General features: G+C 40.4%; 2 protein-coding genes across 4 annotated transcripts in view; both read right to left on the minus strand.

The window, feature by feature from the left end:
- Window positions 1-6,075, minus strand: part of uvssa (UV-stimulated scaffold protein A) — a 36,035-nt gene extending 29,960 nt beyond the window's left edge. Inside the window, exons 1-8 of the mRNA XM_023285656.3 lie at window positions 5,888-6,075; window positions 4,032-4,150; window positions 3,780-3,933; window positions 2,823-2,999; window positions 2,238-2,358; window positions 1,614-2,111; window positions 1,150-1,259; window positions 511-639 (exon numbers count right to left, since the gene is read on the minus strand). Of these exons, the coding sequence (XP_023141424.2) occupies window positions 511-639; window positions 1,150-1,259; window positions 1,614-2,111; window positions 2,238-2,358; window positions 2,823-2,999; window positions 3,780-3,933; window positions 4,032-4,141 (1,299 nt within the window). The 5' untranslated portion in view covers window positions 4,142-4,150; window positions 5,888-6,075. The remainder of the gene's footprint in view (window positions 1-510; window positions 640-1,149; window positions 1,260-1,613; window positions 2,112-2,237; window positions 2,359-2,822; window positions 3,000-3,779; window positions 3,934-4,031; window positions 4,151-5,887) is intronic.
- Window positions 6,076-6,389: 314 nt separating this feature from the next.
- sil1 (SIL1 nucleotide exchange factor) lies at window positions 6,390-14,638 on the minus strand. 3 transcript variants are annotated; one of them, XM_055016313.1, is made up of 12 exons: window positions 14,484-14,622; window positions 13,829-13,941; window positions 12,807-12,942; window positions 12,072-12,177; window positions 11,335-11,440; window positions 11,097-11,183; window positions 10,720-10,815; window positions 10,489-10,568; window positions 9,227-9,323; window positions 8,960-9,124; window positions 8,643-8,807; window positions 6,390-7,185 (listed from the first exon to the last, which is right to left on the minus strand). In XM_055016313.1, exons 2-12 carry the CDS (start codon window positions 13,934-13,936, stop codon window positions 6,988-6,990), a joined length of 1,344 nt encoding a protein of 447 aa, XP_054872288.1. In that variant the 5' UTR covers window positions 13,937-13,941; window positions 14,484-14,622; the 3' UTR covers window positions 6,390-6,987. The 3 variants fall into 3 exon arrangements, with proteins under 3 accessions (XP_054872288.1, XP_023141430.2, XP_023141431.2); XM_023285662.3 differs by having other exon boundaries at window positions 10,489-10,610; XM_023285663.3 differs by lacking the exon at window positions 13,829-13,941 and having other exon boundaries at window positions 10,489-10,610; window positions 14,484-14,638.
- Window positions 14,639-14,760: the final 122 nt, after the last annotated feature.

Raw genomic sequence — 14,760 nt, forward strand, 5'->3', positions numbered from 1 at the left:
GCCACAACCGTTCCATCAACTACCTCTGAATCTGTGCCATTAGTGAGCTGTAATGTTGATGTTCCCCTTTTGATTTCTGACAGAATGCTGCCATCTGCTGGCCATGCTCTTACAAGCATCAAGCAAACAGTCAGCCTATGTTCTTGTGTCGTAATTGTCAATATGGGTAAAAACAGAAGCGTGACAGTGCTATAAAGTGCTCATCTTCCACAACTGATTTCCCTTTTTAACTGCCTTTCTTAATGTACCCAATACAAGAATAAAGAATTCACTCTAAATCTTTTCCAGAAAGTTTCCAAACTGTTTCACAAGAATTCCTGAGCATGTTTGGTTTCTAAAGTAGATCATTTTTGATTCACTCACAGGCATGAACGGATATTTTATCCTTTATTTGGTATGTGTCGGTAAATGTGTTTCAAATCGGAGCAAACTTATTAAGACATCAAAACGTGTGGAAACAGCAGATCTTGTGGGTTAAACGTTTGCTATTTTTATTGGAAAACTACTCACCACTTTGCGGGTCCTGGTCTTGTAGTCGATGTGAAGCTCCTCCTGTTTCTGCAGCGCGGCTTCCAGAGACTTCTTCAGATCCAACGCTCTTCTCAACAGCTGCTGCTCTGCACCAGACTTGGTAAAGACCTGCACATACATGCAGGCAGGACAGAAATATAGGTGCGGGTCTAAGACATTGCGAGTGGTTTAACAGTATCGGTACTACCAAATCATGCGACACAGGAGTGAAATCACAGTAGCATTAGCATCATTTGTTGTGGAAGTTCAGCAACGTCGAGGGAGGATGAGGAGGCAGACAGAGAGACACACTGGAGATTCAGATGACTTAGGTTGAGTAATGTTTACTAAAATCAGGAGAAGTGACACCACATAGTAGCAGTACATGCAAGCAATGCCAGCATCAGTTCTGAGGATTCTCTGTGATCTTTGGGTATATAATGTAGTTGGGAGAAGGTCAGATTTAGATTACAGACCAATATGGAGACAACTAGTCACATCAGAATAGACAATATCTGATCACCTGCAGCGTCTGCCTGTCTAAAGCCATTATGATCTTAGAAAGGGAAAAGAGTCATTTTTCCTTCACATCATTCATCACCCAACACACAAATGTCTGTACTCTGTGACTGTACTTACCTGAATCCAGCCCTGCACAGCCGGTAGGTGTTTGGTTGTTATCAGCCTGTGCAGGTCTATCACCGTGGAAACCACTGGCTCATTATCCTCCGTCTCTTTAACATGAAGACCTGAATGGATGGACAAATTTACAGAAAAGTTCTATTGAGTGATGTATAGATTCAACAAGGCTGGCAGTGATCATATGTGAGTGTGGATGGAGAAACTGAACCCACCTGATGAATTTGGTCATTTGATAGATTGGTAGCTAAGGGGGCAATTACTTTTTCACATAGGGTAAGATGGGCTGGACAGGATTTTTCCTTCAATGAAAACTGCATTTTGTGTTTTCGTGGGTTGTCTTTGTCTTACATTAAAATTAGTTTGATGATCTGGAATATTTAATTATGACAAATATGCAAAAATACAAGATTTCTGTAGGGGGCAAATACTTTTTCACAGCACTGTATCTGAGTCTAACCCACCTGGACTCAGGTTCAGGTCCAGACTGTAGGAGTGAGAGATGAGCCCTGAGTTCCTGATAAAGGAACCTTCATCAAGAGGCTCCTCATCCTCCTCTTCTTCTTCTTCACTACTTCCTTCCTCCTCTTCTTCCTCATCATCTTCTGCCAGCTCTCCCTCTGCACTCTCCTTTTCTTCTCCATCTTCAACCTCCTTTCCCGTCTTCTCCTCCTGCTGATTTCCACCTCTCCTCTCCTCGCCTTCAGACCTTTTCTCCTCCTCTGTCACTCCACTGCCTCTTTTCTTTTCTTCCCTTTCGAGCGTCTTTCTTTCTCTTCCATCATCCTTGAGGTCTTTGCTGCAGCAGGGCTGGTCATCGTCTGAAGGATACTCATTGGCTGGTTGGGAGTTTGAAGGGCTGCTATTGGCTGCCTGGACAGCTGTGAGGTCAAACTGAGGGAAAAGCAGCTTCATACAGGACTCCATCTCCGTCAGCGTTGCTTCAATTTCTTCGTATGACTCTAACAGAGAAATGCACACAAGAAAAACATTTCTGTCCATTAAACATCTGCTGAAATTCACAGTAAAAAAACTATTATCTTCATCACTTTCAGCACCATTAGTTCATGATGTGATGTGATGTTTACCCTCCATGTCTTTGGCTGCTGCCTCCACCCTCTCCTTGTAGATCCTCTGCATTTTCCTCTGTCTCTCCTCCTCCCTCCTCCTCTCTGCTACCGTTCTGGCCTCAGCATCCTGAAAGTCCACCTGAAAACACGGACGCCTCGTTTTTTTTTGTCTCAGAAAACCAGAAGCCACAAAATTGCACCATCATACTAACACGGACAACCTATATTGACTCAGCAGCGGCGACGGCTTCTACTGAAAATGCAGAAATTATGCTGAGTTTCTAATCAGTCAGTTTTCATTGTACTTTATCATGTTCAATTTGTTGTGTAATACTCTCATAACATTGGATTTTATTGTAAATAAAACCAATTTGCACCTTTTTGAACGTTTCTTTTGCAAGTGCACCTACATTCACTGACACCAGGTTAAACTCCTGCACTGGCACAATGAGGGAAAATTCAGTCTTATCATTCCCAAATATTACGTCTCATTTTAACCAAGAAATAAAACCACAAGATTCTGAATTCTGGAAAAATTCCGGAGGACATTGATTTTAGTTTATATTCAAGCCTAGGCTTTAAAGCAGACCATATATATCTCACCTTCTTAACCTGTTTGAGGAAGTGGTATCCCAGAGCCAGCTTCTTATAAGCAGAACCATAAGACGCCTGCCATGACTGGATGGTCTGGATGGCCAGCGACCTCAGTTTCCTGGCTACTTCCTTAGGAGGAGGGAGGGGCTGCTCTGAATCTGTCTCTACTGTCAGCTCCAAGAATTCCTGCAGGGGGAGGAGGGGGAGGAAAAGGGAGGAGGGGAACATGAGATGAGGACATAGGGAAACATGTCATTGCAAAACTTATTTCAATACTAACTATACTTTTTTTACACACAGTTTGTTTGACTTTTACTTGGGTTAACCCTTACATACTGTTCATATTTTATGCCTTCATTGTTAGAATTTCCTCATAGTAAGTGTCTAAACCAAATTTTAAACTACAGACCTACTTAGAATGTTTAAATAGCCTATATCACATTAATAAATGTATGACTAATCCTTAATAACTGTTTCAGAGAGCAGGGAGATTGTATTTTTTAAGTTTTACAACACTAGTAATTGGAGAAAAACATCTATTACACAGTAAAATTTCCTGTTTACATACACTACCGTTCAAAAGTTTACGGTCACCCAGACGACTTCATGTTTTCTATGAAAACTCACACTTTTATCCATGTGCTAACATAACTGCACAAGGGTTTTCTAATCATCAATGAGCCTTTCAACACCATTAGCTAACACAATGTAGCATTAGAACACAGGAGTGATGGTTGCTGGAAATGTTCCTCTGTACCTCTATGGAGATATTCCATTAAAAATCAGCTGTTTCCAGCTAGAATAGTCATTTACCACATTAACAATGTCTAGACTGGATTTCTGATTCATTTAATGTTATCTGCATTGAAAAAAAACTGCTTTCCTTTCAAAAATAAGGACATTTCTAAGTGAACCAAACTTTGGAATGGTAGTGTACACTTAGATACCTAAGAGCTGTGGATTTACCTGGAAGTTGTCGACTATCAGCGTCCTGAAGTGGTGCGATCTAGAGAAGAGCTCGCTGGCGATCTGGAAGGCAGACAGTCGGATCTCGGCGTGTTCTTGGTTTAACTGGGACATCACTGAGTGGTACACGTGGTCGATGCAGTCATTAGACACTCTGAGAGAAATATAGGACACAGTTGACAGTGATCAGTCCCGCACACATTAATATACACCTAACTACTCTGAGTCAGTACATTAAAATGCCATACATACTTGCAGAGCTTCTTGACCTCCTTCATCTTCTCCTGGTTGAGCTGTGGCTGTCCCGATGTGGTGAGTTCCTCCACCAGCTGCGACAGCCGGTCCCTCTGAGACAACTCCATCACTGTTTACTGAAACACAAAACACATATTTACATGTACATATTATTTAAAATTCCATCAACGTGAAGTAGAAGGATCTTGTTGAAAGGTCATCTATGGTGGTGATGTGGAGGTGTACGCAAAAACCAAAACCTAAAGTGGCTGTCTTAGAAAGATTAAGGTCATATAGATCAGACTAAAGTCTGGGTTATTTGTCCTGATCATATTTCTAACAGCACAACTCTCCAGCTTGGACCACTAACAATCAACACAAAGCAGTAGCAGCCAATGGCAAGAATTAATGTGGGGTTACTTTACTCCCATCCTGGTCAAATTACAATGGCTCCCAGTTCTTTGTAGATTCAGTTTATGATGCTGTTGATTAGTTCAAAATCTCTACAATCTCTATATGCTCTACATGTAATAACACCCCACTTATGACACTGTATATCACACTTTATTTTCCTAAGAAAAGCACATTTTACATTTATGCTTATACTGTTTCTACTTATGTTTCTAATTTTTAGGACATATATTCTACTCATGTTTATATTTTCAGTTCATATTTTGCACTGTCTCGATATATTTTGTACTGTTTATATTTCTGACTTTGAATGGGAGCAACTGTAACATGAGCAATAAAGTATTTCTGATTCTGATCTCAGAGCTTTAAACCCTTATTCTGCACCTAGACCTTCAAACCAGAGAATCGGTTGTTGTGAAAAGTTCTACAGTCCGGTTTTCGAACAAAGTTGGTCCATTTTTTAACTGTTTTAGCTCCAATGTTGTGGAATAAACTCTCTTACTGTCAAAACCACTCAGTCAGTGCCTCAGTTTGAAAAAAGTTTTTATAAAAACCCATTGAGACAGACAGACATTTGTATAGGACAATGTCTTTTTTGAGGAGTTATTGATGCATTTTTAATTCTTTTCAGTGTTTTACTGTTGCTTTTGTTGTTTCTCTTTTTTGTATAGCACTTTCATAACTCCAATTTTGAAAAATGAAATAAAAATACAGTTTAGCATGATTACAGACAGATTTGTTTTCCCACTTTGAAATCAGACAATTGATACTAGTGATGTGTAAGAAAAAAACACGCATTGCATTATACTATGATAAACTGTATATAAAAAAATTGAGTATACCTTTGTGTAATCTACTATTTCCTCTGAAATTCCCTGCTCTTATTGCTTCTGCAAATTTGCCAAACCAACAACCGGGCCTGCTACTGGCCAGATGTGGGACAAGAGATCAAAACAATCTTTTCAAAGCCTGTCTTTTTTATTTTTTTTAATTCAAATTTCTGCCACTTTTCACGTATATAATTTAGCACAACACCAAATGCAGTGTAGGAGAAACTGCCAAGAAGTCCATACAGCTGACTGACATGAGCAGTTTGTAGTAATTTGGTGATCAACAGTAAAATGAAAATCTTGGTGTCAAAGTTTTTGTTTCTGTATGTTTTACATGTGTGTAGTCAAAGGAAAACTTTTCAACATTTAATCTTTTAGCCTTCAGTCAGTCTTGGCTATTACTTGTCACTTGTATTGCCTGCAACTTTAAAATTTATTCTCTTTAATTTTATGGAGAATCACAGTTGCTCCATTATGTTTAATACACCAGAATGAGAGGTTATGTGAGGCAACAGGGATAAACTCATTACTTAACTAGTTACATACAATAAAACAACTGGGCTGAAGTGTCATTTGAAGGCTAACGTTCATTAGCTTCTACATGCTAACTCAATGTAAACACAGAACTCTTACCGGCTGCTTGCTCGTTTTAAAAGGACAGATTTTCCTGCTGTGAGCTCCGGGTGACCTTTGTAAGCCGCTGCCCATTCATGGCGAAGGCACAATAAGTTAAGGGCGGCTGTTTTGTCTTGTTTACATCGTTCTATGGTTTTGGAGCGTCGACGAGCGACGCAAGACGCTCATTTCCGGTAAACACTTGCGCTGCCGGTTACCCTTCAGAATGAAAGCGCCTAAAAGGAAACACGCCTTGCGACGTTTCAGAATAAAAGAATCTAAATAGATACACTAGTACGACAAAAACTGAAGATCTTTATGTACTGTTTGTGTTGAATCTAATAGAATAGTAAACAAAAAATGTAGTGTTTTAACAGCATTTTGTAAGTTGCAGTGTTTAATTGCAGCATACTGTGTTCAACTGAGAGGAAAATCTAATATGTTGTTAGTGTACAATGTTTGCTGTATCAGATATCAACTCATTGTGGTGTAGTTTGCTCCAAAACACATAAACAGAATATAATTTTTAAATAATTTATTTTTAAATTATCAGCACAAAGTAAAAATACATTCCCACAACAATTTTTGAAAAAAAGGTAAATCTATCCTAATCCCCTTTACTCCTGCAAAAGCTGAAAGGCCACCAATGAAATTAGCCGGTCGTACCAATCTTCTGATTTCTCACTTTGTACACCCTCAGTTCCCATCTCACATCTTAGTTCCTCCCAAGTGAGATGCAAGTGGAGAAGCGCTGTTGTTTCAAAGTGATATTAATTAAATGTGATGTGTGCAAACAAAACTTCTGCAATAGATATGAGGATACACCTGTGCATTCTCACTCATAGCTCCTTCAGGAAGCCTCCTCTCTCCTCCACATGCATCGTAAAACTTGCAACACCCTTCAAAACCTCCAGGTCACAAACAGGATGACAGAGGAGATGATAAGGCTCAAAATGATCATCTACAGGGTCTGCTCGAAGTCTTCAAACATGTGATCCTTATCCTTGATTCACATGCAGTAGGCTACTCGTGTTTGAACATTTTGTCTGTCTGTGGTTGTTGATGCACTTAAGGAGTGGTGAAGGATTAGTATATAATATCCATGTACAATCTCCTGCTCATTTCATTTTTACTTGCAGCGCATCTATTAGTTCCACAATCTCTGCAAAGTAGCTGTTCTCCTCCCCTAGAATCATTTCTGACTGAACCATTTCCTGGTACTGGTCTTTGAGAGAGAGCAGAGAGTCCAGCAGAGCGCTGTCTGAACGGTACTGATCCAAACATACAGGAGCCATCGCCAACAAAGCTCGGAGACCCTGGAAAAAGACGAACAAACTCTTAGGACAAGACTCTTACTTCAAGCACTATATATGTACACCAACCAGGCAGAACATTATGACCACCTGTCTAATATTGTGTTGGTCTCCCTTTCCTGCCAAAGCAAGGTGTGCTGTGGTATCTGACACCAAGATGTTAGCAGCAGATCCTTTAAGTTCTGGAGGTTGTGAGGTGGGGCCTCCATGGATCGGACTTGTTTGTCCAGAACACCTCAAACTGGTTGTTGTGCTCCTCAAACCATTCCTGAACCATTTTTGCTTTGTGGCTGAGAGAGGCCACAGCAATCAGGGAATACTGTACCAAGTTTTAGTCATTTGGGACAGATTTCACCTAATTCTGGACTGATTTTGGACAAATTTTTAGGAATAGTAGATGAGTTTTTGTCATTTTGGACTAGTTTTGGTTACTTTTTTTTTTTTTTTTTTTTTTTTTTTAAGTAATTTTTTGGCCTTTATTTAATAGGCACAGTGAGAGAGAGACAGGAAACAGGGGAGAAGAGTCGGGGGAAGACATGCAGCAAAGGGCCGCGAGCGGGAATCGAACCCGGGCCCACTGCGTCGGGGACCAGCCCTATACATGGATCGCCCGCTCAACGCGTTGAGCTATACGGGCGCCCAGTTTTGGTTACTTTTTGATGAAATTTGGATCATTTTGAGCATTTTTTAGTCGTTTTGTTTACGTGCAACGATATGCACAGCTGGGAGAAGAATAGTTTAAACAAGGAGGAATACCAGCAAGATTTGAGTATTTTTCTTCTTTATAAAAGAAAACATGATTCATCAGACCAGACCACCTTCTTCCATTGTTCTGTGGTCCAGTTCTGATGCACAGGGTTCATCATAGACACCCTGATTGGTCTGCAGCTATGCAGCTCTGTACACAACAACCTGATGCTCTGTGTATTCTGACACCTTTCTACCAGAACCAGCATTAACTTCTTCAGCAATATGAGTAACAGCAGCGTGTCTGTTGGACTGGACCACATGGACCAGCCTTCCTCCCCACATCACTGAGCCTTGGCCACCCATGACCCTGTCCCCAGTTCTCCACTGTTCCTTCCTTGGACCACTTTGATAGATCCTGACCACTGCAGACCAGGAACACCCCACAAGAGCTGCACTTCTGGAGATGCTCTGACCCAGTCGTCTTGTCAAACTCCCTCAAATCCTCATATTTGCCCATTTTTCCTGCTTCTAACATCAGCTTTGAGGACAAAATGTTCCCTTGCTGCCTAATAAATCCAACCCACTAACAGGAGCCATGATGAAGAGATGATCAGTGCTATTCACTTCACCTGTCAGTGGTCAGAATGTGATGCCTGATTGGTGTATATTTGTTTATCCAGTCTGGTTAATCCTGGTAATTTAGCATTAAAGCTGCTTATAATCTGTGTTCATCATCTTACTCTTAGTCTACAACACATAAAGCGTCCCACCTTCTCTCTGTAGTCGTGCTCAGTGGACTCCAGCAGCTGAGGAACCAGACTGCACCAGCCCTTCTCTAACAGATGCCCCTGCAGGGACACCTTGGAGTACTGACGGACCCGCTCCTCGTGGGAGGCATCCAGAACTGAGTCCAAACCCGCCTGGGAGATCAGTTCCTGGTGGAGCAGAGAACACCAGCAGATTATCAGTTGAAAAGTAATCTCAACAACATCCAACAGAACTCTTACAGTCCTTCTTCATTCATACATACTGGAAAATACTGAAAAATACGTATAGATCCATTTTTAATACTAGTTGTTTGCTGTACCTTCTCACTGATCATGTCATACAGCATGGTGACGATGCGCGTACGTAGAACTCCGCCTCCATCAGCCCTGAACAGCTCTGACAGGACCTGCAGCCCTCCATGTGACAGGAAGTGATGCTGAGCGTAGGGGAAGTGACGCAGGAGGGAGGCTACTGCAAACAGAACCTAAACGGAGGCCAGTCACACACAAAACACTAAAACTGAAGCATGTGTGTTTCTATGCACCTTAAAGGAAGTAAATTCTAGTGTATGTGGGTGTGTATATACCTTCTTTTTGACATTGAGCGGCTGTACGGTAGCCAGAGTGGTCAACAGCGTCTGCAGAGCGCCACTCTCCACAGCTTTCACCTGAACCACCGGGTTACTGCGGGACACAAACACAGCAGTGAGAAAATTGACAGTGACATTGATGCAAAAAAAAAGTGAACTATGTACACACAAACACAAGATTTTATATTCAGAACAGAGCCAGCTATTTGGAAGTAACAACAGCAGCAGGTTAGGTGCACCAAAGTGCTCTACATAACTGTTAACCAGGATCAGGTCGTTCCTTTCCTCAGCAGACTTAGAAAAGGTCATCATGCCTTCATCTCCTCCAGACTTGACTACTGTAATGCGCTTTATTCTGGTATCAGCAAGCGTAACATCCAAAGGCTGCAGGTAGTACAAAATGTTGTTGATGTGCCCATACTACCCCAGTCCTCACTGTCCTTCACTGGCACCCAGTGAGTTTTGGAAGTGATTTAAGATTTTATTGCTTGTTTTTAAAGCCCTGAATGGTCAGACTCCTAATTATATTTGTGATTTGCCAATCTACAATGTGCCTGTTGGTCGTCTGAGATCCCCTACCAGAGTTCTCTTAAAGTCCCATCTTGCTCTCTATGGCTATCAATCACATTATCTGTTCCCTATTTTTGTAATTTTGTATTGCATACTAGTCAATCTATTGCACTGTATACTAATTATCTATTGTCGTATTGCATGTTTGGGGTTTATTACTGTATTTGTGTTTTGTAAAGCATTTTGTAACTTTGTTTTGAAAGGTGCTCTATAAATAAAGTTATTATTATTATTATTATTATTATATATATATATATGTACACCGAGAGCAAGGATAGATAGAGCTTCTGAAATTTTGACATATGTCTTTATTTTTGAAAGAAAAGCAGTTTTTTTCATTGTAGATAACATTAAATGAATGATAAATCCAGTCTAGACATTGTGAATGTGGTAAATGACTATTGTAGCTGGAAACAGCTGATTTTTAATGGAATATCTCCATAGAGGTACAGAGGAACATTTCCAGCAACCATCACTCCTGTGTTCTAATGCTACATTGTGTTAGCTAATGGTGTTGAAAGGCTCATTGATGATTAGAAAACCCTTGTGCAGTTATGTTAGCACATGGATAAAAGTGTGAGTTTTCATGGAAAACATGGAATTGTCTGGGAGACCCCGGACTTTTGAACGGTGGTGTAAACTACATTGTATTTTGATATGAAACGTGAGGAATGTTGTTTGTGTTGTACCTGGACACAGCAGATCCCAGGACGAAGGCAGAGTTTTCCTGTAACCTGAAGTCAGAGCTGTTCAGACCTTCCAGAACGACCTGCAGACCCCCCATTGAACACAGGTTCTGAGCGTTATCCACCTGAACACACAGAACAACATGCACAGAGTGATAAACCTGAATGTCTGAGCCCATCTAAAGGGTAACATGTTCACAGCAGCCATATTGAACGTACAGTATGCTCTGTTACCTGATGTACCATGTACTCCAGCTCCAGCAGGATGCCAAGTCTCTGCTCTGTAGTGGAGTTGCTGCTGTTGAACTGGTCCAGCAGGCGCCTCATGATCTAGAACAAACCACAGACACTAAATACGGTCCAGATATCAGCACCACAGACATCAAGCTGCTTTCTGACAACTGCTGAATGGTAAATTGTCACAGTATACGGTGTTCTGCTTAATGAAAGCTTAAGGTATCAGATCAGAATTTTGGCCATCTCTTAGCCATGAGAGATGGCCAAAATCAACAACTAAGATGGGGAAAGAAAAACACAACAAAAGAAACTTGTTTGGGGCTTCCTAAATAAAACAACTTAACTGACATAAACTGAAGTTCCACTTAACCGACCTGAACATCCGTCTCAACTAACATGTCCAGCTGAGCCATGTCTTTCTTTAACTCCTCCAGGGGACGATACTTAGATATCACAGACTCCTACAAAGTGAAATGACAGATATGTTGTCATATTCATGGAAAATCTGCATTTTCTTTCAGCTTAGTATTGTGACTTTTCATCCCTCTGAAAACTGCCACCCAGTAATTAAAGTATTTCCCAAACCAGACCTAGAGAGTAGACTGATGCTACCTGAGGACTTGTGTCTTTGCCAGAGAGGCTCAGATCCTCCTTTATCTTCTTCATGGCTCGTTTTAGCTCATCTGGACTGAAGGAGGACTGGGTCTCCTCCTTCTCCCTGCAAACACAGACTTTCACTGCTTTAAACGCCCCAAATCCAGAGCAGTTTGGTTTTCAAGTCAAGTCAAGTCATTCAACTTTTTTTTAAACCGGAAAAGTGAAATCTGAAAAGTGAAATGATGTTGTGTGTGTCACAGCATTCTACTCTCTAAACTGCATCGCTTTAATTTTTGTTCAGGTATTCTGTTGCTCTGGATCATACCCTTTGAACCGCACACAATCTGTGACAACAAAATGGTCTTTGTTTATGTACCGACGTCCTCTTTTCTATCTGTATATCAATGATTTGTCTTCTGCATGTTCCGGAGCTAATCCAACATTTACATTTCCGGAGAAAAAACTGCAGGTTGTAGCTTCTTACAAATACCTTGGAATGCTACAGAACAGAGACGCAAGTAGAGATTAGAACATGGATTATCCTACTGGTATTTATTACAGAGAATATTCAATCAGTAACTTTAGTTTCACTTTGATTTGGCCACAAATTAAAGTAATTTCCTTCATTATGGGACAGTGTCAGACCTAAATGCACTTCAATACAAAATTATATTTAATCCTTAGATGCATATCTGGGTCAAAACACAAAGTCTGGACATGTTGAACTGGTTTTGTAGTATTCCCTTCTATACCTGTGCTCCTGAGTCCAGTACTTCAGCTGCTCTTCTCCCAGTCGGACCTCCCTCTCTCCTGTCTGTAGGTTCAGCCTCACATGGGAACCAGGTGGCACTGCCTGGTCTGTAGAACACAACAAGTATCTAAACAGATGTTTGTTTGTTTTCTAACAGTGTGGAAAAACTGCTTTGGTGACAGAGCTGCAGGAAGACTCTTTAGCACTTCAATGTCAGATAAATAAAACAGAAATTACAAATTGTACTCAACACAATAGAGAGTAGAGGTGCAGGACTGTATTTACTCTTATTCAGAATAATATCATCCATGTATTATAATCTAAATCCCCTGATTGCAGCTTCTGAAGGTGAGTATTTTTTTGTTTTCTTTCCTCCTCTAAGTCACTAAAGTGAATACACTACTGTTGAAAGTTTGGGCCCATTTCCAGCAACCATCACTCCTGTGTTCTAATGCTACATTGTGTTAGCTAATGCTGTTGAAAGGCTCATAGATGATTAGAAAACCCTGCAGTTATGTTAGCACATGGATAAAAGTGGGGGTTTTCATGGAAAACAGGAAATTGTCTGGGTGACCCCAAACTTTTGAACAGTAGTGTATCTTTGGGTTATTGACGATCAAGATATTTGAACCAGCTGTCCCTGTGAACTAGCTACACATAACACCGCATCATAATACAGTTCACCTTGTTTCTATGGATCAGAGGAAGTGCTGCACTAAAGCTGCATCTCATCTACCTGGTTTGAGTGTCTGCCACTGCTCGGTAGGTTGGACCACTTCCAGATCTTCTTCATCGTTATCATCAACTACTGTCACCTCCTCTTCTTCATCACCTTCCTCTGTGTTCTCCACCACAGTTAAGGCACCTTCAGACTGAACACACACAAAAAGCATGCAAAGAAAAAAAATATTGCATTGATTTTGATATCATTCATCAGTGATGTTCAGTAAACTCTCTTCTAAATCCACTATAGCTGGCTGTATGAACAACACCACCTGAGGAGCTGTTACTAGTAGAGATCAGTAACAGTCAACATTGTGAATTGATTCTGGTGTAACATTATACAGTGAGGTAATAAAGTATTTGCTCCTTACAGATATCTTCCATTTCTTCATATTTCTCACGAGTAAACGTTCCAGATGATCAAACTAATATTTATGTTCATTGACTATTAGGCATAGATAACCCACAAAACACCAAATGCAGTTTTTAAATAATGATTTATTGAAAACCTATATTACCCCTGTGAAAAAGTAATTGCCCCCCTAAACCTAATAACTGGTTGGTCCCTTGGTAGCAATAAGTGCCAAGGCAGGCTTCATTGGACTATCGTCCTGTGATTCAAGTCAGGCTCTTTTCATTTCCCCAATCGTGACTCACTTCACCGTGAATTTTCTGATATTTAGTGGAACTCATTCTTAGCAGTGTTTGTGCAGTTTTTGTTTTTCTGCAGTAATGAGTTCAGGCAGTGACTTTTTTTTAAGGGATTCATTTTAAAGTTGTGTTTCCAACATGTGGCGACCTTCCCATGAATATTAAAGTTTAACTACAACCAGGCTGCTATCCAGTGGCTTGAATCTTCACCTTGTTGCTGATGTTATCCCACAAGAGATTATATAACTCTGGGTTACCTTGACACCAGAACTTAAACAGGACAATGATTTTGTTTTTCCATTAATAAACTGACTGCTGGCATATTTTATGAAAAACAAAGATATCTGGTTAAAGTAAAACATATTTTTATCCAGTGCAGCTCACGTTCTGGCCAAGAATGCTGGTTATGTGGCAGCAATGCAGCAACAAGACGATAGTCAGGATGAAGCTGCTAAATGAAGATTTTCTGACAGGACGGGGTGTAAACTTCATGGTGACTGAAACAGAGGAGAGAACACAGTGTTACTGTCCACAAACTCATAAGAAAACTACATCACCAATCTGATGTTTAACATTGCGCAGATCATAGGAGGCGACAAATAAGAACAGAGCTGTGAAAAAGTATTTGGTAGATTGGTTGCTAAGGGGGCAATTACTTTTTTACATAGGATAAGATCGGCTGGACAGCATTTTTCCTTCAATAAATGAAATCATCATCTAAAAACTGCATTTGGTGTTTTCTTGGATTATCGATGTCTCATATTGAAATGAGATTGATGATCTGAAATACTTACATATGACAAATAGAAGATATCTGTAGCGGGGCAAATACTTTATCGCAGCACTGTATATAACAGGGACACAGACACATTGATTGGCTAGAAAATATCAGATTAAGTGAGACACAAAGAAATAAAAAACACTAGGAACTAACGTGTTATAAAACCAGAACTAGCTTAGATGACAGAACTCTTGTACCTAGCTTTAGCTGGGACGCTAACTAGCAGCTAACAGAGAGACGGTTCAAGGTTAAACTCACCTGTTTCTCTGAAACTATGGGCTGACAGGTAGAAAATTGTCCTTTAAACGTTTCTTCTCTCGCTTTAAAGCCCAAAAACACTCCAACTGTTCCCGCAAACATCTGAAGTGTTGTCTCCACTCAGCTGTCATTGGTCCACGTACTCATTCTTCTTCAGCTGCGTCTGTTAAACAGTGAAACGGATCAACACTGCCCCCTGCTGGAACCCTGTAATATAATATAATATAATATAATATAATATAATATAATATAATATAATATAATATAATATAATATA

Source organism: Amphiprion ocellaris, chromosome 13 (genome assembly GCF_022539595.1).
Source record: "Amphiprion ocellaris isolate individual 3 ecotype Okinawa chromosome 13, ASM2253959v1, whole genome shotgun sequence".
NCBI classification, from domain to species: domain Eukaryota; kingdom Metazoa; phylum Chordata; class Actinopteri; family Pomacentridae; genus Amphiprion; species Amphiprion ocellaris.

Bases quoted from the DNA above. Each gene is read 5' to 3' on its own strand.
- sil1 (XM_023285662.3), bottom strand. From the start codon at position 13,936: ATGAAGTTTACACCCCGTCCTGTCAGAAAATCTTCATTTAGCAGCTTC. The intron at 11,441-12,071 runs GTATAGAAGGGA...CTGTGTTTGCAG, and splicing joins TACTGGACTCAGGAGCACAG to GGAGAAGGAGGAGACCCAGT. The intron at 10,611-10,719 runs GTAACAGAGCAT...CTGTGTGTTCAG, and splicing joins TGGAGTACATGGTACATCAG to GTGGATAACGCTCAGAACCT.